This window comes from Pteropus alecto, unplaced genomic scaffold (genome assembly GCF_000325575.1).
Source record: "Pteropus alecto unplaced genomic scaffold, ASM32557v1 scaffold195, whole genome shotgun sequence".
Lineage (NCBI taxonomy): Eukaryota > Metazoa > Chordata > Mammalia > Chiroptera > Pteropodidae > Pteropus > Pteropus alecto.
In genome coordinates, this window is record NW_006438073.1 from 5449979 (window position 1) to 5477271 (window position 27293).

General features: G+C 41.5%; 1 protein-coding gene and 1 pseudogene across 1 annotated transcript in view; both read left to right on the forward strand.

Annotated features, from left to right (window-relative positions):
- MAP3K4 (mitogen-activated protein kinase kinase kinase 4) overlaps nucleotides 1-27293 on the forward strand; it is a 75420-nt gene that overhangs the window by 6022 nt on the left and 42105 nt on the right. The window contains exons 2-4 of the mRNA XM_025049057.1: nucleotides 9566-9756; nucleotides 18119-19482; nucleotides 26907-27149. Coding sequence (XP_024904825.1) covers nucleotides 9566-9756; nucleotides 18119-19482; nucleotides 26907-27149 — 1798 coding nt within the window. The remainder of the gene's footprint in view (nucleotides 1-9565; nucleotides 9757-18118; nucleotides 19483-26906; nucleotides 27150-27293) is intronic.
- Nucleotides 9788-9906, forward strand: LOC112482357 (annotated as a pseudogene).

Here is a 27293-nt window from a genome sequence, read left to right on the forward strand (position 1 = left end):
CCCCACCCACAGCCTCTGTCCCACTCAGCCGCTCGGGACCGGGCAGCCTCGCGTCCTCGCCCCCTCCTACCTCCTCCTTTCGCAGGGTCATTTCTCATTTCTCTCCCTAGTCGTAGAGCTTGTTCACCTAGATCCCAGGTGACTTTGCTTGCTGTTTGCTCCGTGTTTCTGTCACAATTTTGATGTGGTTGAAAGAGAGATGAACAAAGCCTCTATCATCTACGCCATTTTTTTTCTTGGAAGTCATTATTTTAAATGGCATTTCTTCACCTACCATTAAATTTTTTTTAAACCACAGTCATTACTTGTATTGATAAGGAATTGCTTAATTTTATAATTAATACTACAGTTTTTATTTAGTTCTGACTCTTCGTCTTTTATACCTGTATAATAACACCAAATTTATTCAACATTGTCATGGAACTGTTCCATATAATGCTATTATTTAACCCTTAAAATAATCTTTTAATTTTGAAATAGTTTTAGATTTAGACAGTTGCAAAGATAGTGCAGAATATCCGTGTGTCCTGCGTCCAGTTTCTCCTGTCGTGAAACATTACTGTGTACACTTGTCGCAGCTAATGGAGCCATATTAATACATTATTATTTACTAAACTTTGTACATTATTCAGATTTTATTCTTTTCCTGCTCCCAGATCCCATCCCTGACACCATAACACTTGGGTCGTCATCTCTCCCTGGCCGCCTCTTGGCTGTTGCTCAAGACTTTGTTTTTGAGTTTCAGGGCGTATTGGTCACGTGTTTTGTAGACTGTTCCTCACTTTGGGTTTGTCTGCTGTTTTTATCATGGTTTGACTGGACTTACGGGTTTGGGGAAGGTGACCACAGAGGTGAAGTGTCCTTGTCATCATGCGAGGGGCGCACTCTCTCAACAAGGCTTGTCGCCGATGTTGTTAACCTTGGTCCCCTGACGACTGCGGTTGAGTAGTGCTCGCCAGGTTTCTCCAGTGTGCAGCTACTATTTTTTTCTCTGCCTTTACAAGCTTTACTCTTTGAAAGAAAGTCATTACAAGTGCAGCCCATACTAGGTGGCGGGGAGTTAAACCCCACCGCCTCCAGTGGGGGGTGTCTACATAAATTGCTGAGACCTTTTTCTGTACAGGAGATTTGTCTCTGCTCCCATTTATTTATTTATTTATTTATTTATTTATTTAGTACTTATTCGTATCAGTGTGGACTCATGGATTCATGGTTATAACCCGGTTCCGTGTCATTCGCTTTGTTGCTCAAATTGTTCCAGCTTTGGCTAATGAGAGCTCTGCTCGCACGTCCTTCTGACATACTGCATTGGTTTGTTTTTTGGTTTTGAGCCCTTCCTTGCCTGCTGCACCGGAGGATGCTCCAGGCTTGCGGTCCGTCTTCCTTGCCCCAGTCTGGGGGTCCGTCAGCCAATTTCCAGGGAGTCCAGGTTCTCTCCTTGGAGCCTGGCATAGGAGACCAGGATCTGATTCCCAGGTAGATGCGCTCTTTCTGTGCTGATGTCAAAGCAGAAGTGCTTTTGCCATTTTTCTTTCCACTTCCTTCACTGAAAACCCTGGGAGAATATCTCAGATGCTTGCTTCCCCTAGATTTATTCTCCTAACAGTTGGAGTTCATCTTTTGAATGTATATGTGGGTCATAGGGCATATTTATAGTTAATTATTTTTAAAATCAAATTAGGAAAAAAAGAGAATTTGAGCCCAGGAGATTCAAACAGCTCATGCGTGTCCTACAGAAAGTTGCTCTTCAGTTACTTGAGTTCTAAGAATGACAGGAAAGTAATTTATGATATAGTGTTTTTTTCCCCCACAAATAAATTCTAATAAATTAAAAGGAATTTTAAAAAGTTTTCATTTGTTGGAAGAATAGGTAGAGAGAGATCAAATCCTTTTCTGCTACTTTTAAAGTTTTAAGCATTTTTCTTGTTTCTCATAATCTCTTTAATGTTTTACATGCACTTAGCAGATTATAAGACCTTTGTGTTTCCTGCCAGCTTTGATACATCTTTCCATTTGCCAAATTTCCTTGCCTTAGCTCTGTGGTTCTCTTTAGTTAAGCCTCAAACAAACTTTGAATGAATCATCTTTTTTGTTTCATGTTGCTTTTTAAAATATTTTTTGTCATTGGCATTTAATTGCAAAATATATCCACAACGAGACTGAAGTGGTGCTTATTTTCATTTCTTGTGTTGCAAGGACATCCTCCCACCTGTGTTCTCTGCGTCAGTCCCCCTGTACAACCAGGTGCACCTAGAAAGGGTTTCATTCCATGTCGATTGTCCTCTTACGAATCTGTTACACCATCTAGTGTTGATTTGCCAAGCTCTGGATAAAGATATGGTGTAGATATGCACACATACTTTCTTGGAGGTGTTAGACCTGGTAAAAATAAGAAAGTACACCTGAAAAATGTATTATTGTTTGTCCACTTGCTTTTAAGTACTCAACTGTTTGCTGCAAAATTGCAGAAATGACAGAAATAATCACATTTTGACTTTCATCTGTAACATGACTCATATGTATTTAAATGCCCAAAGCATTTTTCTCTCTCTCTTTTTGTTCTAGTTCTTTTTGGGTAGTCTTCTGATTAACCAAAAGTGACAAATAATAACATGAAGTCTTTAAAGTACTTTGTTACATTTGTTTACATAATTTTATAAGTTTGTTTTCTGAAAGCTTTCATCTGAAAATATTTTTTAAACAGCTTATAATTATTTTTATTTTTAAACGTGAGTAAAGTTTTTCCATCTGGGATAATTTTTCTTTAATTTGTTTTCTATCTTTATGTATTCTTTTTGTTTTTCTTAGTTCAGGACTGACAAATGTGTTTTGTATAAATCTGTGAGTGAGGTAAATAAATGACTTCTACCAGAAGATCTAAGTCAGGCAGGCCTTAACTACTCATCTACCTGACCTGTTCCAAGACCTGCCTTGTCTATTTCATTTCTTCTATAAACATCTAGCTAATACTCACAGCATCATGAATCCTTATGACAAAGAGGCTGCTCTCTAGAACGCCCATGATTTTCCGTTCCCACCAATTGAACTGTATGCTTATTGAGAGTTCCTGGTTTGTTCCTAAATCTGTTGAGGTCGATTGTATATTTTAGTTGTAATTGCATAATTAGTAAACTGTTATACAAATATATGAAAGGTGAATGCAAAAAAGACTTGTAGTTTTTATATAAACTAATTTGTAATACTTTGCAAAGTCTAAACATAGTTCGCAAAAAGAGAATTGTCATCAAATTAGATGTAGGAGAGAACTGTAAAGTTTAAGAAGAAAAACCATAAATATCCTGAAAAATTGCTCCACAAATTCTTTAAATTCTTGTTTTATTTTAAATAAATAGTAGAGATTGCAGATGTTGCTCTTTGGTCGTGGTGTTTGTGACAAAATGAATTTGTGTCTTCTTTCAGGGACTCACACTAAAAGGCAAGGCTGTGGCCCTCATCGAAGTAGTGATGGATTAAACCCATTCATGGGCTTTAGTGACAATAAAATACTAAAGTTTTGTATGTGTGCTTGGTTATCTATTATATTTGAACAAATCATACCAAAGCTTAATGGCTTCTAAACCATTTATTATCTGTTACAGTATTGAGCGGTTCTTCTGCTTCTCATGGTGTTGGCTCGCCTCACGGACAGCTGGGAGGTCCAGAATAGCCCCACTCACGGGCTGGCGAGTCGGGCTGGCTGGCAGCTCAACAAGACTTTGGGCCAGCTGGACTCTCCTTCACGCAGCCTCCCCACCTGGCTAGGGCGGGGTTCGAACACTGTGGCAGCCCCAGTGTAGTTGGACTTCTTACGTGGTGGCTGGTTTCCCCTGCAGTCTGGCAGTGGCCTTCTTACGGCTCGGGCCGGGAGCTGGCCCAGTGTCACTTTTCCTGCATCCCGTTGGTTAAGGCAGGTCACAGGGGCACCCTCAATTCAGGAGTAGGTGACTCATAGCGTGTGAGTGCTTGGAGGCGGGGCTCCTGGTGGCCACCAAGGTAACAGCCACCACGATAACAGCCACCACAAATGTTTCAATTTTGGTATTTTCAATTTTTAATGCTTTTAATATATATTTTAAAAATTAACTTATTGACCACAAGTTTTAGTGACATTTGATAAGAAACCTTCTGATAAATGAAAGTGTTTGCAGGCAAACTTAAAATAATTTGGTCAAAACTTGTATTCTTACTAATAAGCATGGAAACGTAGGTAATCAGCCCATGGTAATCCGATTCCAGCAGCATTATTCTGTACTCCGTGCCCCGTCGCTGTGATTTTGGTCAGTAGATGGTCATTCTGGCACCTAGGGTTGCAGTATCACTTTATCATCAGAAATAAATAACTTTTAGTTTTTGTAGCCTTTAAGAAGTTACGTTCTTCATATAATTAAACGTGATTTTAATAGAATTTAGATAACGAGTAAGCCTAACATATCAGAGGTAAAGTTACTTACCTCACAAGTTCATTTATTCAGCAGGTAGTTACTGGGCACTGTTCTAGTCACCAGGGGACCGGTGGTAAAGAGACCGACGGGCTCTCTGCTCTCACGAGGCTGCGCGTCTGGTTGTGGGGATAGTTTCTTGTTCATTTCCATAGACTTTTTTTTTTTTTTAATAGCTACTTGTTTAAGAAAAGGTGAATTTTAGTTAAAAAAAAAAAAAGTATGAGTGTCCGTCCTGAGAAATAACCAAGACTCACTAGGTCTGCGAAGACCCTATACTCTGAATCAATGCAGAAGTTAAATAATGAATGTGGGAAAAGCTTGAGGTTTGACAACAGCTCACCTGGAGGTTAGCTGATAAATGCTCAGCTATAGGCTGATTAAAAGATCAACTAACTTATTAATTAATTGGTTCTCACAGTATGAAACAACCATGCAACCTCGAAATTAGTGAAGCTCCCTTTGATGCATACTGCAGGCCCAGCAAACTGTACAGGGTCTTAAAAAAGAAACCTGGAAAATCCACCCCATCTGCCTACCTCTCCCTCCCTGCCTTCCCGCCTCCCCGCCCTGCTTTGATTTTTACATGGTGGAGAATAGGTTAATGGGGGAGGGGGAGGTGGTAGAGGGGACTTTATGCAGATGGATACTGTGCTTCATAAGTAAATAAAATGTTTTTAAGGATTTCGCTAAAGAACTTCTAATAAAGTTAATTTTAAGGGCTTTTGCAAAACCACAGATGTTTTCAGACTCACCTAATTCAGCTTCATCATTTTATAGATGGGCTATTTTAGTCCCCATGTGGGTTACCTACTATGTCAGGGCAGAACTATTTAACCCCAAGTAACTTGAATTCTTGTCTTATACACGTTTTTTATTTAAAAATGACACCAAACTCCCTTGGGTTGAGTTCAAGACATACTTTTCTTAGACCAAATTCTATGTCAAGTGAATAGTACTTTAGCAAAGTTTTATGTTAAAAGAGTGAAACATTGTTTTATTTGGCTGTGAGAAGTTTAATACCAGAAAGACACTTCACATTTGCATGTTTTTAAACACAAGTAAGGCGTATGTTTCAGGGCAGCTGATATAGACCTTGCACTGCTTTCCTCATCCAAAATAGTTGGTATCCATGGAAATGCTCTGAACCAGTCAACTGACCACATTAGCTCATCTCACATGAGCTAATACAAAATGAGGTTTTGGATGCTTTTGGTCAGTTAATTGAAACGATGCAAGTTCTTTTGAATTTACCACTAATGTTTCTTTTCTTTGATTTTGTGTATAAATTTTTTTTTAAGGAAAGAATAAACTTTTCCTTGATTCCCCGCCCCATTATGTATTACTTCTCAGCTAAGGCTCCAAAACTAGGTTATTTTTCTCCAGTTGCTTTTAAGATTTTGATGTCATAATCAGAAACTGTTAGTTTGCTTATAGTTCTTCTGTTTGGAGTCTGCTGAGTTACTTGGATCTGTGAGCTTGTGGTTTTCTTCAGATTTGGAAAAATTTCAGCCCTTATTTGTTCAGAGATCTTTTCCGTGTCTTCCTTTTCTCATTTTAGGCTCCAGTAACACATATGTCAAACTACTTGATACTGCTCCATGGATTACTGATGCTCTATTCTTTTTCATTTTTGTTTCTCAATCTTTTTCTCTCTTTTTCATTTTATATAGTTTCTGTTGCTGTGTCTTCAAGGTCACCAATCTTTTCTTCTGTGTCTAATCTGGTTTTAATACCATCCAGAGTAGTTTTCATTTCAGGAAATTTTTCATCTCTCTAGGTTCTGCTTGAGTCATATCTGGTATATTTCTATTGATTTTTCCCCCGGTTTGGGTCATATTTTCCTGTTTCTTTGGTAATTTTTGATAGGGTATCAGGTATTATGAGTTTTATTTATAGGGTGCTAGACTTTTCTCTTAAAATTTCTCTAAATAATGTTGGACTTTGTTTTGACATGTAATTAAATTACTAAGTTACTTGGACGGAATGTGAACTAATAACATTTTCGACAAGTGTGAATGCCATCTTGCCTGAGCTAAGTAAATCCTAAGAAAGTGTTCAGTACATAACTTCACCTATGTGTAATGCTTGTCTTAAAACTCATTTTAATTATGAATTGTAAATATAGTGGCTAGCAGTACCATATGGCATTTTTCCTACCTCCTTTTCTGTGATGCATAATGAATAAGGAGAGATAAAATATATTATGTTGTATCTTATTTTAATATATTTTAACAGTATTTATCTCCATTTCCTTGTGATTTTTTGTTTGCTGTTAGAATAATTAAATAATTTGGAAATACGTTGAAATCAGTAGTCTGTTTATTATGTGTGCGTGAAGGTGTAGAGACCAATATAGATGACTTTTTGTTTTGTGATAGATGTAGGTTTGAAAATGAGACCTTCAGCTTCTGTGAAATTATTACAGTGGTTTTTCTGCTTTTGTTTGGAGATTACAACCAGATGAATTTTTCCACATCCACAGTTGGACGACAGTATAAAACAAATATCTTTTTCTGTTTCTTCAAATTAAATTCTTAAAAGTTAACTATATTTTTATTAAATGTGCTTACCTACACTCTTTTTATTCATTAAAGCACAGGACTTGTTTCCATGTTTATCAGGCAGTGTATTTATTTAAGAAGAGAAACTCCCCTGTCCTGAGATCATGACTGTTCTCAGGTCCAGGTGCTTGCCATTTGGGGACCCGGCTCACTGAAGTTTGGACGTTTTCCGTCTCTCTTCAGAACAGCCTCTTCCACTTTAATTTTGCACTTCTGAAATTCATTCATCCACTCAGTACTGCGGGATATTAGTAAAACACACAATTTTATATGCCTGTTTGGTATTTTAGTATTTTCCACATAGCCCTTTATTTCTATTATTTTGTTTTGGTTATTTTTTATTCTTCACAACTGAACTTCTTGAAATATGTTACAGTGTTGACCTTACAGAGTCTAAATCAGCCTTGTTCTGAGTCTCAGAAGGATGAGGTCATGCGTGGCCACCACTTGGTAGGTAGGCGGGAACCAGGCCTCCGAGTCCCCGGCAGAGGGCGTGCTCTGAACGAGGTTGCGTTTGTCCTTTCTCGTCCACCTCCATTCTTCGGTTCATCCTGGTTTTCCCTGTTGTCCGGCTCGGTTTATTTAACTGACTAAATGTGCTGTAGTCTTTTAGGATGACCATTCTAATATGTGAAACATATCACTGTGGAAAACACTAAATGGTTTTAAGCACTATGCTGGAAACTACGGGAGATAGAAAAGTAGTAAAATAAACGCAAAGTCCTTTTTTACCATTTACTGTATCTTAGGGGGAAATTAAAAAAAGACTTATAATATTTAATTTGAAAGAATTTAGAAATTGTTAAAAATGTTAAAATGGTTTCTGGTCCTATGTCATGCTGAACTCAAAGGCAGACTTCCCTCTTCATGTTAAGCAGATGCTTAAAGAACTCAGGTTCTCATGGTGGATGGTGAGTGCGGTGACCATCATCTAGTGTCCATCATCTAGTGAACCCTTGCTCTGTTGTCGCTCCTTTGTTAAGCATGCATTATTGGATTTAATTAGGGGTCTAAGTACTTATACTTGTTTTGTAAATGTGCAGAGTGCAGATTCTAAGTAATTTGGCCAAGGCCCACACAGCTAGTAACGAGCACAGGCGGGATTTGAATCCAAGTCCCTCACACCACAAAGCCTTTGCTGTTAATCATTCCAAAGCCTGTGCTAGTAACTGCTAAAACATGGGAATGAAATTCGTGACCTTGGCGTGGTAACCATGTCCTTTCCTCAGCCGAATCGACTGTTTTGCAGTGCGTGTAGAAGCAGTGGATGTAGGAAATTTCAGGTCAACCTGTAAGTTATATTATTTGTTGTATGACTTCGTGAGACTTAAATAATTAGCCTAAGGGAATAGGTGCATTTAAAAGTTATTTCTAAATTTGCTCCGCTTTAATTGGTTTTAGTTAGCTTTCAGCGCATTTCACTTGTGTGTGCACATGTGTGAGGCATATGTACTCCAAATATCTAGTGGTCTTAGCTGATTAAAAAATCAGTTTTGACCTGTTAATGCAGTTCTTTGAAGATTTCAGTACTGTAAATTTGTATAGTTCTGCAACCTTTTTATTTTTTGAAAGATTTTTTTTCTGAAATTTTATTTCAGTCTAATTTAATAATAGTGGTTTCATAGATTTTAGTGATTTTTCTTTCTACCGTGTGATTTTGAGTAGCTTTGATTTTATATCAGGATATAAATTGCCAGGAAAAAACTGGTTGGACTTTGGATGTAGTTTAGAGTGATGTTTCTAAAATCGAAGTGTATTTTATAAAGAATGCTCAGATCGGGGTAGACGGTGATAATGAGCATTTGAAAGGAACTTCGTGATTGGTTCCTGCTAGTTTGCTGATTTGGAATCGTATTTGTTCTTAGTTTATAGCGCTGCATTTTTTTTTGTTGTTGTTGTTAGCTCTGCAAACAGAACCTTTATCATCACTGGAGAAGTTGGTTGGGGACCGAGCCTTGGCAGGTCGCGTTTCCGGAGAGCAGGCTCGCGAGGAACAGCATGTCGAAAGCGAAGAGAAGCAAATTCCTTTTTCTCCTCGCACCGCCTTCTCCCCACGCCCTCTCCCGAGCCCTGCGTTGTGGCGTGCGTCTGACGACACTGAACGCTGGGCTGCCGCGCGGGCCTGGCCGAGCGTCCTGCGCCGTCTGTCTGTCTGTCTGTCTGTGCTTCCGAGAGGCAGAGGAGCCCCGCGACCCTGGGCGGCCGCCCGCGCTGGCTCGCAAGCGCGGACTCGGTGCCGTCCGACTCGTGTCTTTCAGTTCTTTGCTCGTTTTCCTTCATCTGTAAGGTTCTAGTTTGAAACTCTTAGAAAGAATCTTCCAAACGGAACCCGCCCATCGGTTCCGCCCACGCGGTGACGGCGGCGGCGTCGCCGTCATCGCGTTCGGAGAGAGGGTCGTCCTCCCTCGGCTTCCGCGTGCAGAGGACGGCCAGGTCACCGTGCTGCGGAGGGGACATGGCCGCAGGAACGCTCTAGGAGGCGTTCTTATCAGAAAGTTGAGTTCTGAGTTTGAATTCACATTATACGCTCCTGAATATTTCCTCCGCGTCTGTCCTTCACAGGCAAGAGTGCGCTTTGCGAGACTCGGCCTGCAGGATTTCCGAATCTGACCCCGAGGACTTTTCGGACGAAACGAACGCGGAGAACCTCTATGGTGCCTCGCCCCCCAGCACGCCGCGGCAAATGAAACGCATGTCGGCCAAACACCAAAGGAACAATATAGGGAGGCCCGCCAGTCGAACTAATTTGAAAGGTAGGTCTTATTCTTAAAAGGATACGAAGGAGTCTACGGCCATGACGCCCTGAACAAGCCCGATCGCGGCTGATCTCGGAAGCAAAGCAGGGTCGGGCCTGGTTAGTCCTTGGATGGGAGACCACCTAGGAAGACTAGGTGCTCTAGGTGCAAAAAAAAAAAAAAAGAAAAAAAAATAAGGGATTATAAGCTGACAAGGTCCTTGCAATCTGTGAGGTCAACCAAGGGTTGCCTCGCCTAAAAAAAAAAAAGTGCAGGAGAGGGCTTGGTGCTCTTGGTATATACAAGCAACTATGGATCCTCCTATGGTAATGTTAGTTATGCCTTTTATTTTAAATTTGACTTTAATGCCACTTTTACATCTTATTTTAAATTTTTGAATTATTACGGTTATTGTTAATAAAGGAGATAGAAAGGTTTGTCCTGAGTGATTGTTACAGTCGATGATGTGAGGCATTTGTATTTCTTCTAGATTGTGAAAGAGGCCACCTGTGGATGAATCGGTGTGCTCATCCAGGCTGGCTTCTGCTGTGTGCTGTAGATGGCCATCTTTTAGCCTCTGGATCTCTTAGGCGGAAGTGTCTGCCAGACTTCACCTGTGGCCACTTGGGGGAGGCAGAGCCAGCCTTTCTCCCCCAGGGTCCCCTGGCCAGCCCAAGACCTGTGCTCCGTGCCGGTGACCGGGAGGCTGCCCCTTGAGTGTGTGGGGCCCTTGCTCACTGAGCACAGTGCCTACATGGTCCCCTCACCTCATGACCATGGACAGATTTTTGCGCTCTGCTTTGCTGTTTGTTTAGGACCCCGCAGCTCCTGGAAGCGGGGAGCGTCTGTGTTTTCACTTCCTCCTCCTAGCACGCACAGCCGTTCTCTTTCTGAGGTAGACGATTGAATCACGCTGACCTGCTGCCTCCTTGTGCCCTGCTTTCTGGTGTGGAACCTCAGGTCACTGAAGCCTAAGGTATTACAGTGTCCCAGTTAATTTCAGCAGACCACTTGTCCTGAAACTGGTCTCATCGCTTTCTGGAGTTCATCCATCTGTTACGGCAGAAATAGGGATTCGTTTTCTGTCTTTTCTGAGAAATCCCCCCCGTCACGTGTTCTCCCTGCCGAAATCAAGCCCTTTGTCGTCTGTCCCTTTCTTTGGCCCATGTTTTCCTCCCCCTTCGGCCAGGTCCCGCTTCCCACAGCCTTCCGCACAGTGGACTCTCACCGGCGCAATGGGCAGGTTCCCTCTGTGTCCTTATCATAGCCCTTCCTCAAGGAGGGAGGCAAGAGAAATGGCTTTTATCGTATTTATTTGCTTGAATGCGGCCCTGTCCAGGGAGGAATTCCGGGTGTAACTTGTCTTTCCCACAGGGAAGATGATTCTTTACTTCGTTTTATTTTATTTGCAGTAGTCCGTTAACCTGTGTCCTGCACTTACCCTCTTTGGAAATTAATAGCTTCCTATTGCTATTTGTCATTTTTAAAATCAGTCCTTATCCATTTTCTCAAATTTTTCAAATGCCTTCAGAAATTCCTTGTCTAAAATAGCACTGAAGCAGCGTCTCCTGAGTCAGCATTAGTTAGTGCGTGTTTGCTTTGTGGTAGTGACGTGAGGGGGTCTCAGTAGCACATCTGCTGTTTCTTCACTCGTGGGCCCGTGTGATTTTAGAGCTGGAGTTGAGAGCACAGTCTCTCCGTTTCATAGATTGAGAAACTGAGGCCTAGAGGCTTGAGCTAGTGGCAGGACTATGGTGACAACTGGTTCTCCTGCTCCTCGATTCGGACCTCTTCCCTGTGCAGGCCACGTGCGCCAGGCTCATCCCGAACGCGATACGTGAGCCGACCGGGCCGTCTTTCACTCGTCAGTCAGCAAACCAGGCACCAGGCGTTTGCTGAGCTTCCCACGTCCTTCTGGGCTGTGTGGGGATAGAAGAAAGAGGGAAGGTCATCTCTTTTCTTTCTAGACTTCTTTCCATTGTTTACTTCATAAAATTACAGAATTGTAGGTCTGGAAGGGGTCCCAGAGACCATTTCCGGTTCCTGCCACTTTTCAGGTGACGCGAAAGCCCATAAACTAGCCTTGTAGCTAACTCAGAGCAGACTTGGGACACCGGAGTCCTTGGTAACTTATTTTTTTTTCTTATTGCAAAAGATTACAGATTTGTTTTCGGTAATTTAGAAAATACAAAAAAAAAAAAAAAAAATCCATAAACCCAGCAGCAGAAGTAACTTTTACCATCTTTGCCTTGTATTCTCTTTGCCTGTATTTATGTTGTCATACAATATTTACTATTTCATAACTGGCTTTTTTCGTTTAATGCTTTACGGACTTTTCATGTCATCAGATAACCTGCACTGTTCATTTAAATGGCTGCTGTATTGTTTATCGCAGCATTTGCCCAGCTGTCACTAAGAGTTGTTGAGCGCTTACTATGTGCTGATCACTGCGCTTAGCTCCTCAGAAGAGTTTCTTTTAAATATTGTGATAACCTACCGAGGCGTAGGTCCTGCAGAACATTCAGTTTGCGTTTGGGGAACTAGCGCAGTTTCCAGGGTCCTCAGTTTCAAATGGCCCAGGCACGTGTTTGTTGGAAAGCAGCTTCCTGTGTCTGCCATCAGGTAAGTTGTTTCTTGCCACTGTTCTTATTCACAAACATCAAGAAGAGATGGAAATGAAGCAGCCATGCTAGGCAGGTGGCCGTTCGACATTTTGGTGATGGGGTGTTTTTGTCGTGACAGCAGAAAGTCCTCGAGGACGTCCTTGCTTTTGGACCTGTGCAGCAGGGCTAGAGGGCGGGGCACGGGCTGGCGCCCTATCGCCTGGATCCTCATCCTGCCTCTGCCACCTCCTGTGCACGCAGCCTCTTGTCTTATTTTCTTCATCGGTAAAATCATCTGCTTTACAGTGCTGCGAGGATTGTGTGTTCAATAAGTATTAGCTGTCATTATTACTGTAAGCTGAAGATTTCTTCCTCGATATTTATTACTTTTATTCTTGCCCTCAATTTTAAACTTTAATGTAGAATTAGATCATTATAATGCTGGTTGTGTCTGTATTAATCGGTGTCCCTGCTGTCAGGACGCTGAGTCTCAGGCTGCACAGCTCCTGAGCTACAGCATCGGGACTCCAGCCTGGGCCAGCGCTCCCCAGACTGCACGCTTCCCTGTCGCGCTTCCTAGCCGTTGTTTTTTTCCTCACTGCAGATGTTGTCACCATAGTTACTTTTTCATTGAGTTTTTCTTGCCTTCCTGTTTTCCTTTACTTCTCTTTCCTTCCTCCCGCCCCCTCTTCTCATTCCCTTCTTTCCTTCCTTCCATTCTTCCCTTATTTCTCCTTCGTTCTGTCTTAGAATTGGAGTGACGCTGGGGCGTGTGCTGTTTCGGATACTGGGTAAGCCGTAGCCCCGTCCTCCATAGAGACCACGCAGATGAGCAGGTCATGTGATGTTGTGTGGTGGACCTGGAATGGAGGGTGACGGCAGAGGCTGCCTCCAGCACCCGCAGGAGGGCCAGGAGGGCCCTGGCGCTGGGAAGACGCCTGGAACCAGTGACCTTTGTGCTCTGATCTGAAAGTGGAGTCAGGGAGACCAATATTTCAAACTGGTTTATGATTCATAATAATATATTGGTCCCTCAGTATTTTAAAGAGCTTTTCAGAATTAATTAGTTGGTCAGATTTACCTTAAAAACTTTCCAAGAAACTGTGAACTGGGACATTATTTTCTTCTCGCTGCAACAAACACGGTCCCTCTGAATCATACTGTTCACTCTTGAACTGCTGTCAAACTTAGACTCATTTTTTAATAAATGTCATCAGTAATATTTGCATTTTTCTGATTATTGCTGTGTAATAAATCACCCCTAAACTTAGTGGTGTAAAAAAGCAGCCGGTTTATTGTGCTTGCATTGCAGTGGTCAGGTGTGCAGGCAGCACGCAGCTCATGTCCAGCATAGCTCCGTCGACTGGAGGCGTCATCGCTCGGCTGTGCCCTAAGCCTGAGCCTGGTCCCTCAGGTGTCCCCCACATGGCGTCTGCTGGGTCTTAATCCAAGGGGGCTCTTCCTCTCCCCGGTCTGGCACCTGGGCTGAGGGCTGGCATTGTTGTTTACCATGTGACCTTTGACATGGCTCGCCTGGGCTGGTTCCTGGGTAATTGAACTGACTATATGGCCGTTAGCGTCCCTCGGAGCAAGTGTTTTTAAGAAATCGAGGTAGAAGTTGGAATGCTTCTTATAACTTAGCCTGGAGGGTCACCCAGCATCACTCCTGCTGCATCCTTTGGGCTACACAGGGCCAGCCAGCCTGGGAGGGGACCACACAGGGCATCTGCACCCGAAGGTCTGGTTCTTCGGTGATCTGAGAGTCCACTTCCTACCTGCGCGTAAGGCTTTGGGGAATTAGTGTCTGGGCGCCATACTGTCTTCGCGCCCTCCAGCCCCTCTCCGTCATAAACAGAAACGACATCAGGAATGTCCCTGAGGGAATATAAGGATGCAGAAGGGTCACGGAGGGCACTGTGTGTTGAAAAGAGGTGAGAGTAACCATTAACACTATTTTTTTAGTTATGATAGGCGGTAGCCATTGTCATAAACTGATGTGTAGGCATGATTCTTTAAATATTTTTAGTACTTACAAAAAAATAAACATATAGCATCATTAGACTCTCCATTCCAGCCAGACTGTTCTCTTCTGCCTCTGCGTCATCATGCTCTTCTGCCTGCCTTACTGCCCGCAGGGAAGCTGATCCATTCTTCAGGGCCCCAGCCAAGTACCTGGTCTTACTTAAAGCCCTCACAGGTCAGGTAGCCCACTGTAATCTGTCTTTTATGGAACTCAGTGTCTCAGCCTTTCTTTGGTCCGTCGGTCCTGCCCTGTGAACAGTTTTTGAGAGGTGTAAGGTCGCCGTGATGGTATAAGTGTAGGTCAGGAGCCCTGTGCTGACATCTGCTTCACCATCTGTGTCCTGTGGTGATCTTCATCACATCTTACTGTGAAGATTATGACAATCTCTGTAAAGCCATTACCTCGAAAATGAGAGATTGAATAAAGCAGTGTTTCCCAAAATAGTGTCATTCTAACCATGCCGAATCAGAGACACTGGGACTGGGCCCAGGAATCCATATTTTAGCAAGAACCCGAGTGATTTTTAACGCCTATGGAAATTCGAGAACCTCGATTTGGAAGATCTTTAAGCCCCTTCAGGTTGCTGACATCCATGTTTGATAGTCTGGATCGTTGCTCTGATGATCACCTCACATTGAAAGGTGAAGAACAGACATCCATTTATGCTTTCTCATTTGAGAGCTTGAGGAAGGCCAGCGTGTTGAGTTTGACAATACATGTATGAGAGGACAGTAGAATTGCAAGGACTCGATACCAACTACATTGTATACGTGTTCCAAAGAGCCATTTCAAAGCGTGCATGGTGGGGAATTCATCTCCTTTTCAGAAGCTCTATTTATATTTGACTTTTTGTTAATTACTGAGGGATTTAGTATTTACAGAAAATGAAACAAAAAAACCTGTTCATTGACAATGGGCTCTTGAGTATTGTTAAACTATTGTTAAACGTTTCTTTCTCATGTCACAGTGGTAAAGACAAAGTATTACGTGCTTGGGAAGTTACTGTGTCTAACCTCACAGACCTCTTTCTTTCGACACCCTAATGCTTTCTCGGGTCTCCCTTAACTGGCAGGTCCCTTATGATTTTATAGAGGCCTACTTGGTCACCAGCGATGGCTTTCCTCTCTCCATCATAAGTGTGTTATTTGAAAAACATAGCTCCCGACGATATAGATAGATTAGTATTGTCTTTTTCACAGTAATAAGATCGGGGTTTAAGTCTGTTTTAAGATTAATTACATCTTTTTGAAGATGTATCAGTTTTCTTTTTTTTCCCCTAAAACCAACTTGGTCTTTTTGTTTTGGAAAAAAAATAACTTCTTTGTCCCATCTTGTTCCTTTCCCTATTTGCTTTTCTTTACACACATCGTAGCTCCAAATACTAAGCCACGGCTTTTTGTAAACACAATTTCAAGAAGTCGTATAATATATTATTTCGTATGCTGTGGGTAAGGTAGGCTTACCAAGATTTGTACATAATCTACAAAATTTAGTTTTTTAGGCTTGCCCAAATTTCTGTCTATACAGAAAAATGGTATTGTGGCATTTATTTGGATGCATATACTGATTAATACAACATTCTGTACTAGGTTTGCTTTGCCTCTTCTGCATACTTTTCTTGGATGTTCTTATGTATTCTTCTGGTATTAAATAATGTCTAATACATACTGATGATTTTCAAATCGATATCTCTGGATTTCTCTCCGAAGTTCAAGACTCGTATATAAGTTACCTACAGACATTTCTACACAATGTCCCATTGGCATATCAAACTCAGTGTATTAAAAGTAAATACAGTGTAGTTAAAATATAGTATAGTTAAAATATAGTGTAGTTAAATTTAGAAGCACTTGTTAGCTTTGCTTTCAAACAACCATTGTTTTACTCGGTAGAAGTGAATGTTGTGGGTGTGCTATTTAATAAAGATATAAAGAATACCAGTAAACAAAATGGCAAAGGGGGCAAAGGGCTGGCCTAGTATATTTTTTATGAATGAGGATTGATAAGCATTGGTAGCTAGAAACAATGAAATTGTGAAGAAATTGCTTAAATGGACTGTATAAAAAGTTTTAAGATATTCTGAAGCAAAATATATTAGAACTCAGATAAAAAACCCATCATGTAAAAATATTGCTATTTAAAAAAATAAATTATAATTTTTATATTATAATAAGCAAAAATCCCTAGAGCCATAAACCCTTTATGAGGAATCAGCCCTAAAGGAAATGAAATATACTGTGAATCAAGTTAGAGGTGCTCTTAGGAATATTTGTTTTAAAATTCTTATTTTAAAACGAATTTAATGTAATTGATTAGGAGATAAATTGTTTTTAAACAGGTTTTCTCTGGAGAATTGATTTTGAGTATATTAGTCTGTAACTCATATACAATATTTCATCAAATCTAAGGCATACTGTACTATTATGTACTAAGAAGAAAAATGCTTACAGTTGAAGACATAGTTGTTCTTATACTTAGAACTTTTATTTTTATTTTATTGAAAGAACTATGCTAATATTTAGGTATAGATTTAGAAAACCATTTGTTACTCATATATAAGAAAATATAAATGATATATTAGTGGATATGTTTCTAACATTTATTCATATCACTACTAATTATGACACATATTCTAATTTTAGAGATGTTAAGATACAAAACGCGTGTCCTAGATTGAGGGTCCCAAAGTCTGTCGAGTGTGGAGGAGAGCGCGTGGTGGCGTTACAGGGTGGGCGTTACTGAAGTGGGAGTGGAGGTGATCACTCAGGGGCAGGAAGGTAGGACAGGAGAAATCTGCGAGTGGAGCTTGAAGACGCAGCAGCTTGTCGTGGAGTGAGCAGAGTTCCACGGAGAGGATTTAAGAAGGGGTGACTTTAGGGAGAAGAGAGCCCCCAAGTGCTGTATCTGGAAAGCAGCGGAAGGAGTGGTTTCGTAAGGTGGAGGGGGTGAGCGGTGTCAGAAACGCCAGACAGGAAGGGAGGCGGCGTGCGTGTGTGCGTTCACGTCAAAGCTTGGGAATTAAAGTTGTAGAATTTTTTTTTACAGTTGTTTGAAGGAGAAGTGTGTTTACTTTCTTTGCATTAATGATTTTATGTGCCAGTATAGTAGACTAGGCAAATTATACTAAACTAGGTTGTATGTCTTTCATTTTCTTAATGTTAAGTTTAAAATGTTTGTTCATTTGTTTGTGGCCAAGAAGAAATCAAGGAGTAGACTAAAAGTAAGGTTAGAATTTTTGTGTATCACCTCTCTCTTAATTTTTATGAGAATAATCTTAAAGTGCCTTAAGGATTCTTTCCTCAATCTCCTTTTACAAATGAGAAAAGTGACCTAGAAAACATAAGCGATTTGGTCTAAGTTAATACATTTAGTTCATGGCAAAGGCAGGAATCAGAGGTATTTTCTAAACCAGGTTTCTGGCAGATCTGCACAATTTCTCCCTTCTAAGTTGAAGATGATAACTTGTGAAGATTTGACTCCTGGATAACTGTACTTTGTAACATCGAGGTAAATAACTCGTTTTAGGTTAGTTAGTAGTAGAGAATATTAGAATGTAACAGAGAAATGGATAAAATCTTTTAAAAAATTTAGAGAGAAATATATATTTTGATTCTTTTAATTTCCAGCATCTGGTATGATTTTTTTCCCCAGTAACAGCCCGAAAATATAAGTACATGTGGATATCGGTTTTATTGAAAATATTAAGATCAGCTTCATATCTTAAAGAAATCTAACATGTTTATTTTCTTAATAGAAAAAATGAACGCGTCAAGCCAGCCTGCAAACAGAGACGGCGGAAGGCCCGCGGAGAGTGTGGAGGAGTACAGCTACAAGCAGGAGAAGAAGGTCCGGGCCGCGCTCAGGACAACGGAGCGCGACCACAAGAAGAACGTGCAGTGCTCGTTCATGCTGGACTCGGTGGGTGGGTCTTTGCCCAAAAAACCCATTCCGGACGTGGATCTCAATAAGCCTTACCTCAGTCTCGGCTGCAGCAACGCCAAGCTCCCGGTGTCCGTGCCCGTGCCCATCGCTAGGACTGCCCGCCAGACTTCCAGGACGGACTGCCCAGCAGATCGCTTAAAGTTTTTTGAAACTTTACGACTTCTGCTAAAGCTTACCTCAGTCTCAAAGAAGAAGGACAGGGAGCAAAGAGGACAGGAAAATACTTCTGCTTTCTGGTTTAACCGATCCAATGAGCTAATCTGGTTAGAGCTACAAGCCTGGCACGCAGGACGGACCATTAACGACCAGGACCTCTTTCTGTACACGGCCCGGCAGGCCATACCGGATATCATCAATGAAATCCTTACTTTCAAAGTGAATTATGGGAGCTTTGCCTTTGTGAGAAACGGAGCTAGTTTTAATGGTACTTCAGTGGAAGGGCAGTGCAGAGCCCCTCATGGGACAAGGATTGTGGGTTACTCCACGTATCACGAGCATCTCCAGCGCCAGAGGGTGTCGTTTGAGCAGGTAAAACGGATAATGGAGCTGCTGGAGTACATAGAAGCACTTTATCCATCCTTGCAGGCTCTCCAGAAGGACTACGAAAGATACGCCGCGAAAGACTTTCAGGACAGGGTGCAGGCGCTCTGCTTGTGGTTGAACATCACGAAAGACTTGAATCAGAAATTACGGATTATGGGCACTGTTTTGGGCATCAAGAATTTATCAGACATCGGCTGGCCGGTGTTTGAAATCCCCTCCCCTCGATCATCTAAAGGCAACGAGCCAGAAGACGAGGGCGAGGACATGGAAGGAGAATTGAAAGAGTTGGAAAGTAGCACAGAAGAGAGTGAAGAGGAACAGACCTCTGATCCAGGGGCTCCGGAGACCACACAGCCCACTGACAGCTCTTTCGGCTCCCAGCCGCAGGCCTGCAGGTCCAAGAAGCTGGAGAGGCTTGGATCCGAGGACGACTCTGTTGGCTGGGGGACACCGGACGGCAGCACGGAAGCCGGCTTTAGCAGACACTGTCTGACTTCCATTTATAGACCGTTTGTAGACAAAGCACTGAAGCAGATGGGGTTAAGAAAGTTAATTTTAAGACTTCACAAGCTGATGGACGGTTCCTTGCAAAGGGCACGTATAGCACTGGTAAAGAGTGACCGTCCAGTGGAGGTAGGTTTCCAGTGGGCATTAATTAGTGTGGTCTTTTCCTTAGTTCCAATATTGCTTGTAAGTTACAGGGTGTGTCGTGTTGATTATTATGGACTTTTCCAGTCTTGATATTCTTAAGGCCTAAGTGGTAGTTATTATAAATTGCAGATTTAAACATTTCTATAAAGTACTGTGATAAATGGGGAAATGGATCTATGAAAACTTTACAAGAGTTAGTGTAAGGTGGTGTGTGTGGGGAAAAAATCCAACCATATAAATATAGGATGGAGAGGGACAGACTAAGGTATAAATAAAGAAGGAAGAAAGCCACAATCATGGGTGACCACAAGCTGAATGTGAGTCAGTAAAAAGTCAACATGATGCTAAAATATTTTTAAGTATGGCATCCAAGGTCATGGATATAGTTCTCTCTCTATTCTCTGCAGACGCTTACTCCCTTTTTGAGTAGCATGTCTAGTGTCGGCTCTGGATGTGAACTGTAGAGAAATGTGAGAACAGTCAAAGGGAAAAAGCGTACACCGTTTGGTAAGGTTGAGGTGTTTAACATGGGCGATGGATGTCTACGGGAGGCTTAGTTATTAACATATACGTGTTTCAGTTGGTAGAGATTTTTGTGAGAGGAGTCTGCCCACTAGAGGAAATATGTTTGTCAACGAAAGGGTAACCAAGAACGAACGTAGGCGATCTCCTGTATTGGAGGTTAATCCAAACTAACGGAAGGCGAGGTTCGTTGACCTGAGGAGGAAAGCCGGGTCTTACTTGTAGTCCCGTTTCGGAGCGCACTCTGGGATGGGAGGCGGATGTGGATGTCCGCATGCGGAGACACGTTCACTCCCCTGCGGGTGGTTTTGTTTTGGCCTTTTTACCAACTGTGTCGGGAAAGAGCCACAGTTTTGAAGTCAAGGAACTGAATTTCCTTCCCCGATGTGGCTCTTTCTCACCACATAACTTCGTAAATGACCTACTCTTTCTGACTCTGAGTCTTTTCTGCTGTAAAATGGGTACAGTACTTTCTCACCTACCTCACAGGGTTGTTGTGAGGCTTTGAAAAGACTTTCGTATAAACAGTAAAATGCCGTAGAAGTCAAATATGAACTATTAGTTTTTTTAGAAGTTCTGTTACATTTTATTTTCTCCCTTGAAGCTAACTATAAGTCAGTATGGGCTAGACTAGTCTATATTTTGTTTTAAAAATGTGTTTACCCTTTAATTACCAAATAATCATATATTTTAAGGATACGTTAATCAGTGCAGAACCTTTTAGGCTTGAGAATGATTTTATCATTATTGTTAATTGTTAGAAACATCTTGACCAACGGCAGGTTGTACTCAGTACCTATTTTCTGTTTTGCCCTGTTTTCATGGCTTATATGATAATGGTAATGAATAGAGTTGAAGGATTTTGTAGAAAAGAAGCAATATACTCATGACATTTGTTTTGTCTGTGTCTTTATATTTTTATTCTTTATGATTAAGTTACTTGTAACCAGAGTTTATAAATAACATATGATCTTATATTTAATTTCTCTTGGCTTGTAAGCATGCTTTATAAAACAATTTTCCTCTAAAATTTTATTACATTTAAAAATCTTTAAATTAAAAAATTGCAACTAGTGATAGTAAAAAAAGTTTGCAATTTATTTTAATAATATGAATATCATACATAGCCTTAATGTTTTGTTCAAAATTAGATAACATTGCAGCTTCTGTGAATTCCTGTTCTCAGGACACATGTAGTTTTTAACTACATGTGCAGTCCCTGATTAGCAGATGATTAGTTTGCAAAAGTTCACTTTGTGAGATAGTTGTTGGGATCTCGAAAATACTTATCTAGAGAAACTGCTGTAAATGAGATAGTCTCTGCCCATGAGATGAAACTTATTTAAGTAACTGAACCAGTAATGCCAGCCAAAGTTTTATTCCTGGGAGCAAGGACAGTATAATAATGCAAGAGGAAAAACGTGAGAGCTCAGAGATAGAACAGAACTCATTTTCTCCTCCTTTTCTGGACCCAGAGGTGATCTTAGTTCTTTTTCATACTCATTTATTTCCTAGGTTTCTTATTCCCTCTGTTTAGAGCGTCCCAGCATCTCGTTCCTACTTATTTCTCCCACCTTGCTGTACTCCAAATTCCTCTAGCGTGGTTGATGTCAGGTCTTAGCAACGAATGCCTCTGAGAACCATTTCACAGTAGCATGTGCTGGTGTCCGGATTGGGGACCCTCTGGTCTCCAGGTCCTGCTCTGTCTCCACTAGATAACTGCTGGTACAGTGACCCTTCCTGTCCTTCCTTAAAAACTCCTAGTTCAGCAGTTCACTAGTTAGGGCATCTTCCCAACAGTTATTGCAGCAAAGTGTGGCTTTTGTTGTATTATTTACAGTTCAATTTTAGTTTAAAAATTAAAACAAGGGACTATGTAAACATATGGAGGATTTAGCCTTAATGTCAAAACTACCCAATGCAATTGCAATCTTTTTTTTTTTTTTTTAAATAAACTTGTCATCTTGGAATAATTTTAGATTTATAGAAAACTTGCAAAAATAGTACAGAGTTTCATGTGCTCTTCATCTAGCTTCTTCGAATAGCGACTCTGGTACATTTGTCAAAATTAATATAGTAACATTGGTACAAAATACTGTGAACTAAACTACAGACATTATTTGGGTTCCTGTTTTTCTACTGATGTGCCTTTTCCGTTCCAATGCCCAGCCGAAGGTGTCACGTCGCATTTGGTCCCCTTGCCTTCCTGGTCTCTTCTGATCTGTGATAGGTTCTCAGTCTTTGTTTTTCACAGCCGTCTGCCTTATGATCCTGAATCTGGTTTTGTCTGATGTCTTCTCATGATTAGTCTGGGGCTGTGGGCCCAGGCGCGAATGCCACAGAGCTGAAGCGCCCTCGTAGCATTTTGGTGTCACTGGTGACATCAGTCTTGGCTGCTTGGTTAAGGTGGTATCTGCCAGGTTCCTGCACGGGTTACCAGTTTTCCGTTTCTCTGCTTTGTTCTTGGGAGCCAGTCCCTAAGCCCCGCCCACCCTCCGGAGGGAATTCACCTCCAGCTCCGGGAGTGGGAGTATCTACATGGATCATTGGGAATTCTTCTGGATGGAAGAGTTGCCTCTTCTCTCGCATTTATTATTCAGTCAATTATTTATCTCAGTGTGGACTCATACATGTTTATTTTTTTTTACTTTTTTTTGTTTATTTATTTTTTATAGGCCAATACTGTTGTTATTTATTTTGCCCAAATGGTATTCGTTCCTACTTCAGCCGTTGGAGCTCTTTTAGTTGGCTTCCGTGTCCTGTACACATGCCACCATCTTTTTTGTATGTGGTTTTGCCTTTTGTTTGCTTTTTGAGCAGTTTCTTCCATTTTGGCATCATCTTGCATTTTCCCTGTTCCAGTCTTGAAATTAGCCGTTTCTCCAAGGAACTTGGGTTCCTTTTATTGGAGAATGGTATTTAGAAGTGAAGATCTGGGCATTGGCTACATTCGTTACTATTGGGGTGTCATTGTTTCTATGCCCTCTCAATGATAGACTTAGAGAATAAAGGTGTGTCCTCCAACCCATGTATACCCACAGATCTGTAATTATCTATGTCTGCCTGTCTGTGTCTGTCTGTCTTTTTGTCTACTATGTTATCTGTTAAAAATAAGCATGGGTTCATATTGGCCTCTCCAGCTCTAATCCAGCCTTCCTCCTCTGCTTATTTGGAACTTTTTTCTCCTGCAGTGAGAAACCTGACCCCCATCACTGCAGTTTATTTACATATTTGTGCAACCCCAGTATGCATATAGTTTCAGAATTGCTCACCAATACTTCTGTGAGGGATGAATTTACCAGCTAGAGTACAGAGTTTCATTCCATTCTTTTTGTCTTCAGCCTTAGAGCAGTGTAGTCAGGACATGCTTAGCCAAAGTTAGGCCGGTACCTTTTTCCTTCACCCTCTCCAGTGAGGTAGTGTCTTCCGTTTGTAACATGGTTAGCTTCATTGGTCTCAGTCTGCATTCCGTTCTGGGATTTTCCAGCGTCCCAGTTGACTTTGAATTTGCATACTATAACGTTCCTCTTTGTTTTGTACAGTTCTGTGGCTTTTGTGCATTTTAAATGTTAAATATCCATAAAATATCTGAGCCTTCAATTGTGATATGGTTAATTTACGCTCTTTCCTTTTTGCTTTACCTTGTGAAGTTTATATATTTTTAGAAGAGAAAGGTGAGATGAAAACTAATATTTTAATGTAATATACAAAAAAATTAGCTGTCTGACTTTGCATCTTACCGTGAATATTACCTTAAATTCTAGGAACGTTTTTGGTAACTATTTATTACTTGCTTTTGAATTAAAAATGATCCTGTAATTATTATAAGTTTAGTGGCCAGTGAAATATTGTTTATCTTTGGATCTAACAATAATTATGCTGACGTTTTCCTACAAGCTCCCGAAACGTTGAAGAGGTTGCCTCATACGTTCAGAGCAGATAAAGCATGTGGAAACTAGGAGAGACACCTACAGTACCCACAGCTGCCACGTTTTGAGTCTTCTTACCACGTGCCAGACATAATAACCGAACGAAGGGGCATTTTTATTTCTATGTTTTACAGAAACAGAGTACAGAGTAGATAACTTGCCCCAATCACAGAAGCTGTAGATAGTTGGAGGGACTCAAACCCAGGATTTGGGGACGCCAGATGTTAACCTATGGCTTCCCAGGGAGCTTTTAAAGGACATGTGCCTGTTCCCTGCTCGGGTGCAGGGTGAATCTGAGCCTCCCGAGGTAGGACCTGAGCACTGGTGTTCTCCGCAAACCTCCAGCCTGCTGCTTGTGTAGCCAGACCAGCACCGTGCAGCTCCGAGCCCATCCAGTGGGACACCATGGAGGCTGCAGGACTCTCCTGCCCCCTTTCGTGACCAGTGGTCATTGATGGCTATGACAAGTGATTTCTTATTTGCGCTGATCATCACCTGTCTGCTTTCATTAGTAAAGTTACGTGAACTTTTTAATTGAGGTAAGTGGCAAGCTCATGAGCACATACTTGTTCATCTGCCTATAGGTTTTCTGTTTTCTTAAAAGAAGGAACTTGTGTGAGGGAAAAGAGGAAGTTGTGCTCCATGGTTTTTGAGTACACTGAGCCAGCTGGATCAAACCTGATGTGAGATGGAAGAGATCAGGATAGAACCTCACTGATCAGCCCACAGCCCAGAACTGGATCTGTGGTACCACCACCATCACCACGAGACTGGTAGCTAGCGTTAACTGAATACTTCATATGTGGAGGGGCTTGGTCACATGACTTGGTCAAGGTTGCACATCCTTGTGCAGAGCGGGACACGAGCCCGGAACTGGCCACAAAGCCAAGCTCTTAACTGAGCCAGTGCACTGGCTCCTGATGTTCTGTTTTGTCCCACGTAGTGGTTTAAATGTTTTTGACTTAGTGTCCGGCTAGCATTTAACAGTGAGAAGATTGCACATGAAAATCTGGAGTTTTCATTTTCCTTGAAATGTTGGGAGGCCTGCCAACCCGGGGCCACTTTCCCACGTGGCAGCACCTGCCGCGCTCCAGTTGCCACGGTTCCCATCTGTTCTTGCTCTCGTTGGTCGCCCTGCCTGAGCAGTCCCACCTGCGTCACACTCCTGGGCCTGTAGACATTTCAGTTTCTGATGTGCGCCTCTGGCACCGAATCGTAGAAGTTAACTTGAGAGGGTAACAGGGACTGTTTTGATCTAGTCCTTCATTTTGTAAAACAATGTGCTTTCCTGTGTTTTATTTATTGAAGTATGTAAAAACAAAGTTGCTGTGCATTCTCTACCCCTGCTCAGAGTAGAAATAGTTCAGTTTGTACCTTCTAGACGTTTTTGTACGCCTATAAACATATGTCTTTGTATGTAATGCAGGTACATTTTTTTCAAGAAAACATGATAATGCTATGTTAATTCCATGACTTGTGGGGTGTGTACCCCCCCTCTCCTCAGTATTCTCTACTTTGGATCTGTCCGTATTGGGACGTGTAGCTCTCCCTCATTGCCACTCAGCAGCTGTGTGCCATTGTGTCATAGGACTGCACCGTAACTCACTTAACCACTGCGCTCTTGGCGTAAGTCCTTTTTCACTACCTCAGTGAGCATTCGATAGCTCCCTTGCTATCTGATGTAACAGGGAGTGCTGTATTTGTAACAAGGAGTTATGTATAACAAGGAGTATTATATTAAGCTTACATTGTGCATCTGCTCCAGACCGGAACCTGACGTGTTTTCAAGGAGCCCGCCCTCCTTTCGCTGGGAATGGCGTTCCGGGACCACGTCTGGGCACCGGCACTGCCGCCTGCAGCTGAAATGGCCGGCGTTTTTGTTCTCGTCAACAGACAGCAGAACACGCATGCACGCAGGCACGCACGCACGCAGGCACGCACGCACGCACACGCTAAATACAGCACAGGTGCTGATACTGGTTCTGATCCTGACACTTCGGATTTCGAATTTCAGATTTTTACTTGATCTCTTCACGTCACAAGTTATCATTTTAAAAATTATGTGGCTATTTAGAATTTTCGCCTGTTATGGGAAACTAACGTATGTGTTAATTTAAATGCAAAACTAGACGGCGAGCATAAGAACAAACGTGAGTGGGGAGACCAGTTAAGAGCTCTTTGAGTGACAGGGAGCATGGAAAGGAATGACATTTGGAGGAAGAATAGCTAAAATAGTCATGTTTTAAGTTGAAGAAAGGTCTGGATTTTCAAGTTTTGATGGCTTCAGTTTTCTGAATAAAAGGAGAGGGCAGGGTCTTTGAATATGCTTGGTCAGCACGATGTTGCCGGAGGTTTAAGATCACTGAGAAAGCTCCAGACCTCACGTTTTATGGGGAAAAGTACAATGGGTGAGCAGCACTAGGGTTCCCAGGAAGCATCAGAAAACAGGTATTTGGGACCGGCCAGGTCAGTTTTATGAATCTTTTTCTGTTTTTCTATCAGCATCATTCAGTATAGCTCAGGAGAACACATGGACAAAAGAATTTGTTGAATCTGCTAGTTTTTATGTTTACATATTGACTACCTGGTCTGATCATCTTTTCTCTAATTTTAATAATTTTCTGCTTTTCTCAATCTAGAGATAGTGGTGTATATAACCTTAAAAATAAGTGTTCCGATCATCTTAAGTATTAATAAAAAATGGTGAAAAAGGTGAACTTGATTCCATTTCTACTATTTTGATAAAAATAGTACAGTTTACTTCTTACGGTTTTTAAAAAATTTTTAGAACTTGGGGTCCGTTGAAATGGTTGAATTATTCTAAAGATGATTTTTCCTGTAAAATTACAATTTTTGTAGATTTGTCAGCAAATTATAGAGAATAGTAGTTTGTAACTACAACCTTAGAATGTTCTGCTGTATGCTCCTTTAACCTTCGTTGAATTTCTGTCATAGTTCTCCGAAGTTCCAGATCCCATGTGGGGCTCAGATTATGTGCAGTTGTCCAGGACGCCACCGTCCTCAGAGCAGAAGTGCAGCACTGTGTCTTGGAATGAGCTAAAGGCCATGGACCTGCCTTCGTTCGAGCCTGCCTTCTTGGTCCTCTGCCGAGTGCTTCTGAACGTTATACATGAATGTCTGAAGTTGAGGCTGGAGCAGAGACCTGCGGGAGAACCATCTCTCTTGAGTATTAAGCAGGTTTGTTTCAAAGACTGCTAAAAAATTTTTAACAGCTATTGTATTACTCCACAGGCTCATAATTTTTGTTTCGAGGATGTTTTCCTCATCGTCACAAATGGTGAAAAATGAATGTTTGTTAATGTTTTTAAGCTGTTCTTTTGA